At 43.0% G+C, this 9336-nt stretch overlaps 1 protein-coding gene across 1 annotated transcript; it reads left to right on the forward strand.

Annotated features, from left to right (window-relative positions):
• Positions 1 to 6351: 6351 nt before the first annotated feature.
• Positions 6352 to 7275, forward strand: LOC125122124 (mitochondrial import inner membrane translocase subunit TIM14-like). Its single transcript, XM_047770377.1, has one exon. It carries the CDS (start codon positions 6482 to 6484, stop codon positions 6755 to 6757), a length of 276 nt encoding a protein of 91 aa, XP_047626333.1. The 5' UTR covers positions 6352 to 6481; the 3' UTR covers positions 6758 to 7275.
• The last annotated feature ends 2061 nt before the right edge of the window (positions 7276 to 9336 follow it).

Below are 9336 nucleotides of genomic sequence, written 5' to 3' on the forward strand. Positions count from 1 at the left end.
TTTATTTTCTTGTTTATGTTTTTAGGACCACAACTGTGGCATACGGAAGTTCCCAGGGTAGGGGTCAAATTGAAGCTGCAACTGCCAGCCTACACCACAGCCATAGCAACATTAGAACCGAGTCGCGCTTGCCACCTACACCACAGCACAGAGCAACACCGGATCTTTAACCCACTGAGTGGGGCCAGGGTTCGAACCTGCATCCTCGTGGATACTAGTTGGGTTGGTTACCAATGAGCCACGATGAGAATTCCTGGAACTCTTTCAATGTTGGCATATATATATTAATTTTGATATAATTTCAATCTGGTAGAAAACCTGCAAGCATAGGAGCCAGAACCCCTATACACCCATGAGCCAGATTCACCAATTATTGACATTTCACCCCTTTTGCTTTATCCACCTTCCCATATACATGTTACTTTTCTGAATCAGAGAACCTTAGAGACAGGGGACCTCTCACCCCTGATTACCTCAGAATGTGTTTATCGAGAGTGGGACCTCCTTTTATGTAACTGCAAGTTCAATGATCAAAATCAGGAGATTCAGCATAGGACTGTGAACTGTTACCCGGGTCACAGTTCATCCATAAATACCTCAGGTGTTCCAGTCTTGTCCTTCATGGTCATTTTCCCCAGTACAGGATCAATCAGGATGACATGTAGATGACATGTGGCCTTTCATTATCCTATCTCTGTAGTCTCCTTTCAGCCAGAAAAACTCCTTAGTCTTTCTTTGTCTTCCTGGACCTTAATGTTTTGTTTTGTTTTCTTTTCTTTTTCTTTTTTCTTTTTGGGGCTGCACCTGCGGTGTATGGAAGTTCCCAGGCTAGGGGTCGAATTGGAGCTACACCTGCCGGCCTACACCACAGCCACAGCAATGCAGGATCCAAGATGTGTCTGCCACCTACACCACAGACACAGCAGCACCAGATCCTTAACCAAATGAGCAGGGCCAGGGATTGAAGCTGTGTCCCCATGGATACCTGTTGGGCTTGTTACTGCTGAGCCACATGGGAACTCCAGAACACCCTACTTTTCCAGCATCTGAAATTCACTAAGTGGTTGTCTTGGAAAATGACTACCAAGGCAAGGATGGTATCAACCATCAAAGAAACCATTTCATCTTCCTTGTATAGGAAGCTTGAAATTGCTTTATAAGGACAGTCAAAGGGCAGAAAAGCTGCTGAATAAACTGTTTTCCACTGGCTGTCCTGCTGAGATGCTGTGGTTTTCTGTACCAAGATCAAGATAGATACCTGTTGCCCCTAGATGTTTCCTGATACCTCAGGGCTAAGATTTAGTAAGCATCTCCCCATGCCTGATCCACGTTAGGAACTTTATTATTTTTTCTTTTTAGGACTGCATCCATGGCATATGGAAGCTCCCAGGCTAGGGGTAGAATTAGAGCTACAGCTAAAGGCCTATGCCACAGCCACAGCAACACAGGATCCGAGCCACATCTGCAACCCACACTGAAACTTGTGGCAACACCAGATCCTTAACCTACTGAGTAAGACCGGGGATCAAATCTGCATCCTCACAGATACAGTATCAGGTCCTTAACCTGCTAAGCCACAACGGGAACTCCAACTAGGGGCTTTGTAAATTGCATTGGATCCTCACAGGTTTTATTGGATACACCTTTCCTATTGAGAGGCATTTAAATGCAAAATAATGTATCTCAGGTGGAAAAGACAGCAATACAGAAATGTATGATTCAGATAGTGAAACTCCCTAAAGGCAGCTCACAGAGATAAACTCTTCCGCAATGTTTTTCCACTTAATACACTGCCTTGCAGAGAAATCTACGTCAGTGAATAAGATTAAGAATTGGGGGGGGGGGCGGTTTCGGCTGCAGCCATGGCGCAAGGAAGCCTGGGCCAGGGATCAAACCCATACCACGGCAGCAATCCAAACCACAATAATGGCAATGCTAGAGCCTTAACTATTAGGCCACCAGGAAACTCCTGTTCTTATTCTTTTTTGTTTGTTTGTTTGTTTTTGTCTTTTCGCCTTTTCTAGGGCTGCTCCCATGGCATATGGATGTTCCCAGGCTAGGGGTCCAATAGGAGCTGTAGCCACCGGCCTACACCAGAGCCACAGCACCACGGGATCCGAGCTGAGTCTGCGACCTACACCACAGCTCATGGCAACACCGGATCCTTAACCCACTGAGCAAGGCCAGGGACTGAACCCGAAACCTCATGGTTCCTAGTTGGATTCGTTAACCACTGAGCCACGACGGAACTCCAGTTCTTATTCTTTTTAATATGTTTCATATTCCACTGGGTGGTTGTACCAATTCTTTTTTTTTTTTTTTGGCTTTTTAGGGCAGGACCCAAGACATATGGCCAGGCCGGGGGTCGAATTGGAGCTGCTGGCCTACACCACAGGCACAGCAATGCCAGATCCAAGCTGAGTTTGCCACCTACACTGCAGTTCACAGCAATGACAGATCCTTAACCCACTGAGCGATGCCAGGGATTGGACCTGCATCCTCATGGATACTAGTCAGTTCTGTCACCACTGGGCCACAATGGGAACTCTGGATATACGGCTTCTTAGCCGTTTTACTGTCATAGTTGTTCCAAATTTTGGCTATTGTAACAGTGTTGCAATCAACATCCTTGTATGTGTATCTTTTCGGAGATGTCAGGGATGCCGTAGAATTCCCTGGAAGCAGAATTTCGAGTTCAATAAGTATGCAGACATAAATATTGTAATAGTTATTCTCAAATTGCTCTCCAAAATGTTTATATTTTACAGACATTCTCCAGATAAGTGCTCTTGGGTCTGGTGAACTGAGGGCTGCCTTTCCCCTCTGAGCCTGAGAGTCCTGATTCCCTCATGATCACAGTTAAGATGAAACTACAGGCTCCTGGACACAGGGGCTCACTCTCCCTGGATCATGTTATCAAGTGCATGCCAAGCAGTCTCTGGAAGAAGTCCTCACTGTCCTCTGCCTGCCGTGTGACTCTCATCCTTCCAAAAGCTTCTCCTCCCAGAGCTGGGTGGCTCCCTGGGTGCTGTGACGGATGACCTGTCCCTGAGCCTCTCTGTGCATCTGCGGTACTGAGGGGTAAAGTACCCTGTTCTGTTGCTCTCCTTGGATCAGAGGATGCATACCCATGGCGTCATCCAGCCTCCACCCTCCCACTGCTTTGGGAATATGGACAGGAAAGGGGGTGGTATTCCTAACACATCCAGGAACACTAAAGTTCTCAGACTCACACACACAGAGAATGAACTCGTGGTTGCCGAGAGGGAAGGGGAGGAAGTGGGATGGACTGGGAATTTGGGGTTAGTAGATGCAAACTATTTCATTTTGAATGAATAAGCAATGAGGTCCTGTTGTATAGCCCAGGGAACTTTATATAGTCTCTTGGGATAGAACATGACGGAAGATAATTTTTTTTTTTTTTTTTTTAAAGAATGTGGCTCAGAGGAAACAAATCTGACTTGTAGCCATGAGTATGCAGTTTTGATCCCTGGCCTCGCTCAGTGCGTTAAGGATTCAGTGTTGCCATGAGCTGTGGTATAGTTTGCAGAGTTGGCTTGGATCTGGCATTGCTGTGGCTGTGGTGTAGGCTGGTGGCTACAGCTCTGATTCGATCCCTAGCCTGGGAACCTCCATATGCTGCTGGTGCAGCCCTAAAAAGACAAAAAAAATTTTTTTAAGTTAAAAAAATTTAAAAAAGAATGTATATATATATGTATGACTGAGTCATCTTGCTGTACAGTCGAAATTGGCATGACATTGTAAATCAACTATAATTTAAAAAATAGAGGAATTCTCGTTGTGGTGCAGTAGAAATGAACCCAACTACCATCTATGAGGATGTGGGTTCAATCCCTGGCCTCACTCACTGTGTTAAGGATCCAGTATTGCTGTGAGATGTAGTGTAGGTTGCAGACATGGCTTGGATCCCATGTTGCTATGGCTGTGGCGTAGGCTTGCCACTGCAGCTCCAACTTTTGACCCCTAGCCTGTGAACTTCTGTATGCCTCAAGTGTAGTCCTAAAAAGCAAAAAAAAAAAAAAAGAGAGAGAGTTTGTTTTCTAAACAAAGGGTGTAAAAGCCTGTTCAGGCCAGAGCTTTCCACATGTCCTGTGGCTCTCCCCCTCATTGCAGGTGTGCCCTCTATCTGGGAAAGGGTACTCAGACCTTGGTGCAGTCATTGGAATAACCAGAGGTGAACCAGAGCCTGTGTATCCCTTTGATGTCTGTTCACGGGAAAAGTGCATTTGCTGGAGATTTTCCTGAAGGTTCTCAAGCTACCTCTGGACAAGTCAGTGAGGGAATCAGTATTTGAACCTGATTCAAAAGCCTATCTGGGAACATACAGATGGCCAAAAAACACATGAAAAGATGCTCAACATCACTGATTATTAGAGAAATGCAAATCAAAACTACTATGAGTGAGTTCCTGTTGTGGCTCAGTGGGTAAAAAAATGGATATGTGTATATGTATAACAGAATCACTTGGTACAGTAGAAACTAACACAACATTGTAAATCAACTATATTGAATAAAACTTGAAAAGAATGAGGAAAAAAAAAAGCCTGTCTAGGTTTTGAGGGAGTTCCCTGGTGGCTCAGCAGGTTAAGGATCTTGCATCATCAGTGTTGTGGCATGGGTTCGATCCCTGCTCTGGGCACTTCCATATGCTGCAAGTGCAGCAAAAACTAAAACAAATAGTGTTGGGAAAATTTGATATCCACATGCAAAAGAAGGAATTTGGACCCTTACCTTATACCACATAATATAAAAATTAACTAAAAATGGATCACATACAAAGCAAAAAAAAAAGAAGCAAAAACTAAAAACAAACAAACAAACAAAAATGCAAGTAATCCAATTAAGAAAGTGGGCAAAGGACTTGAATAGACATTTTTCCAAAGAGGAACATACAGATGGACAACACATACATGCAAATGTGCCCAACATCACTAATCATGAGGGAAATGCAAGTCAAAGTCCCATGAGATATCACCTCACACCTCTCAGGATGACTATCAACAAAAAGACAAAAGATAGCAAATGCTGGCAAGGATGTGGAGAAAAGGGAACACTTGTATACTGTTGGTGGGTTGTAAATTGGTACAACCACTATGGAAAACAGTATGGGGATTCCTCAAGAGATTAAAAATAGAATTACCATATGATCCAGCAATCCCACATCTGGGGCTACATCCAAAGGAATTGAAAACACTGTTACAAAGAGATATGCAACCTCTTGTTCATAGCAGCATTGTCTCCAGTAGCCAAGCCATCTGACACCACCTAAGTGTCATTGACAGACAAATGGATACAGAAGGAGTTCCCGTCGTGGCACAGTGGTTAACGAATCCGACTAAGAACCATAAGGCCGGTTTGATCCCTGGCCTTGCTCAGTGGGTTAAGGATCTGGCGTTGCCATGAGCTGTGGTGTAGGTTGCAAACGTGGCTCAGATCCTGCATTGCTGTGGCTCTGGCGTAGGCTGGCAGCTACAGCTCCGATTCGACCCCTAGCCTGGGAACCTCCATATGCTTCAGGAGCGGCCCAAGAAATGGCAAAAAAAAACCAAAAACGAAAACCAAAAAAACCAAAAACAAACAAAAAAACCCAAATGGATACAGAAGATGTGGTACATATACACAATGGAATATTATTCAGCCATTAAAAAGAAGGAAATCCTGCCATTGCAACAATGTGGATGGACCTTGAAGGCATTATGCTAAGTGACATAAGTCGACAAAGGCAAATACTGCATATTCTCACTTATATGTGGAATCTGAACAGCAGCAGCAACAACAACAAACCAAACCCGTAGAAAAAGGGATCAGAGGAATTCCCATTGTGGCTCAGAGGGTTAAGAACCTGACTAGTGCCCATGAGGATGTGGTTTTGATCCCTGGCCTTGCCCAGTGAATTAGAGGATCTAGTGTTGCTGTGAGCTATGGTGTAGGTCACAGACAGGGCTTGGATCTGGCGTTGCCATGGCTATGACGTAGGCTGGGCAGCAGCAGCTCAGATTCAACCCTTAGCCTGGAAACTTCCATGTGCTGCAGGTGAAGCCCTTTAAAAAAAAAAAAAAGAATCAGATTTGTGGTTACCAGAGCCAGGGGCTGGCAGTGGGGAAGTTGGATGAAGGTTGTCAAAAGGCACAAACTTCCAGTTATAAATAAGTACTGGGAATGTAATGTATTATATGATAAATATAATTAACATTGTCATTTGGTATATTTGGAAACTGTTAAGTGGGTAATTCCTAAGAGTTCTCGTCCCAAGGAAAATAATATTTTTCTTTTTTTTATATCTACATGAGATAATGGTCATTAATTAAGATTATAGACTTTGTGCTAGGGACTTGGGCTGTGATGAACCGTGATCCGGTGGAGGTAGGGGAGCTGAACAGGAGCCACGGCTAGTACAGTGATAGCAGTTGGACTGACCATTGCTGCTGCAGGATTTGCAGGCCGTTACGCTTTACAAGCCATGAAGCATATGGAACCTCAAGTAAAACAAGTTTTTCAAAGTCTACCAAAATCTGCCTTCAGTGGTGGCTATTACAGAGGTGGGTTTGAACCCAAAATGACAAAACGGGAAGCAGCATTGATACTAGGTGTAAGCCCTACTGCCAATAAAAGAAAAATAAGAGATGCTCATCGACGAATTATGCTTTTAAATCACCCAGACAAGGGAGGATCTCCTTATATAGCGGCCAAAATCAATGAAGCTAAAGATTTACTAGAAGGTCAAGCTAAAAAATGAAGTAAATGTATGATGAATTTTTAAGTTCTTGATTATGTATGTGAGTACTAGCTTTTTATAATAAAATGCCTCAAAGCTACGAATTCTTTAAGTGATTTAGGACAAGCTAAATCAAAGCTTTGGTTTAAATTTGAGGATATTAAATTAATTATAGAATATTTGTGGGTTAATACACGATACAGATAAAACATACTATTCAAATACAATTTTTCGTTACTCATTTGGCAAGTAATCCAGTACCTATTTCAAGGCAAAGTGAACAAGAGTCCCTGCTCTCAAGGAGTCTCCAATCTGATGGGAGATTGATAAACTGATAAATAAAATAGTGTGATAAATATTATGATGGAATTAGCAAAAGATTTTAGAGTAGGAACTCATCTAACTAGGAAGGAAGGCTGTTCAAAGAACAGAGGATTCCCCTAGCCAATTCAAAGTGAAATTTAGCCACAACTTTAACCTAAGAAATTGATCTAGGTATGTATTTATCTCTGGTTTCATACATTAAAAACTGTAACAATGGAGTTCCCGTCCTGGCGCAGTGGTTAACGAATCCGACTAGGAACCATGAGGTTGCGGGTTCGATCCCTGGCCTTGCTCAGCGGGTTAAGGATCCGGCGTTGCCATGAGCTGTGGTGTAGGTTGCAGACGTGGCTCGGATCCTGCGTTGCTGTGGCTCTGGCGTAGGCCGGTGGCTACAGCTCCGATTGGACCCCTAGCCTGGGAATCTCCATATGCCGCAGGAGCGGCCCAAGAAGTAGCAAAAAGACCAAAAAAAAAAAAAAAAAGATTATAGTGGTATGGAGTTCTCATTGTGGCTCAGCAGAAAGGAATCTGACTAGTATCCATGAGGATGCAGGTTGAATCCCTGTCCTTGCTCCGTGGGTTAAGGATCCAGCATTGCCGTGAACTGTGGTGTAGGCTGGTGGCTACAGCTCTAATTCAACACCTAGCCTGGGAACCTCCATATGCTGCAGGTGCAGCCCTAAAAAGATTTAAAAAAAAAAAAAGATTATTGCTGTATGTCAATGATATCTCGATAAAACTGATGGGGAATGATTTTTTAAAAATGAACCATAGATCTCAGTGTAAGAGCTAAAATTATAAAGCTCTTAGAAGAAAACATAGAAGTAAAGCTTCACAATATTGGATTTAGATACGACAGCAAGAACACAGGCAAGAAAAGAAAAAATAGTTTGGACATCAAAAAATTTTTTAATTTTGTGCATCAAGAGACAAATAATGGGAGTTCCCATGGTGGCGCAATGGGATCGGCAGCTTCTCTGCAGTGCCGGGATGCAGGTTTGATCCTGGCCTGGAACAGTGCATTAAAGGATCCAGCATGGCTGCAGCTACAGCTCAGATCTAATCCCTGGCCGGGGGAACTCCCTATGCTGAGGGATAGCCAAAAAAAGAAGGAGAAGGAAAAAAAAAATCAATAGAGTGGAAAGGCAGGAAGTCCCATCGTGGCTCAGCAGGTTAAGAATCCAACTAGTATCTATGAGGATGTGGGTTTGACCCCTGGCCTTGCTCAGTGGGTTAAGAATCCAGTGCTGCCATGTCTGTGGCATAGGCTGTTAGCTGCAGCTCTGATTTGACCCCTAGCCCAGAAACTTCCATATGCCACAGGTATGGCTTTAAAAAAAAAAAAAGGGTAAAAAGGCAACAAGGGAATAAAAGAAAATACTTGCAAAATATCTATTTGATAGATAATATCCAGAATATATGGAAAACTCTTAACAACTCAACAATAAAATACTATTAAAAATTAATGGAGGACTTGAAGTCCTTTTTCTCTAAAGAAAATGTATGAATGACCTAGAAGCACATGAAAATGTGCCTAACCTCATTAATCACTAGGGAAAGTCAAATCAAAACCCCAACAAGATACCACCTCACATCCATTAGAATAGTTTTGTTTGTATATAACAACAGGTATTTCCAGATGACAAAGAATTGTTTGAAAAGTGATCATCTCACATCACCATTGAAAGATGGTTTCAGTACTGTTTGTTTGTTTGTTTTTGCTTTTAGGGACACAACTGCGGCATATGGAAGTCCCCAGGTAGGAGTCAAATCAGAGCTACAGCTGCTGGCCTACACCACAGCCACAGCAACTCAGGATCTGAGCCGTGTCTGTGACCTACACAGCAACAGCAGATCCTTAACCTGCTGAGCAAGGCCAGGGATCAAACCCACATCCTCATGGATCCTAGTTGGGTTTGTCAACCACAGAGCCACTAAGGAAGCTTCTAGGATAGTTACTAAAAAACAAAACCAAAAACAGAAAAAGGAAAATAGTGAATGTTGGTAAGGATGTGAGGATATGGTAACTCTTGTACACTGTTGGTGGGAATGTAAGATAGTGGAACCACTGTGGAAAAAAGTGCGGTGGTTCTTCAAAAAATTAAAAATACAACTTACTATATAATCCAACAATTCCACTTCTGGGTACAAACCCCAAATCATTCAAGCAGGGACTTGGAGAGGTACCATTATTCACAATGGACAAAAAGCAAAAGCACCCAAGTGTCCATTGGTGGATGAAAGGATGAATAAAATGTGGTCCATACACAGCAGGA

Source organism: Phacochoerus africanus, chromosome 3 (assembly GCF_016906955.1).
Source record: "Phacochoerus africanus isolate WHEZ1 chromosome 3, ROS_Pafr_v1, whole genome shotgun sequence".
Classification (NCBI taxonomy): Eukaryota; Metazoa; Chordata; class Mammalia; order Artiodactyla; family Suidae; genus Phacochoerus; species Phacochoerus africanus.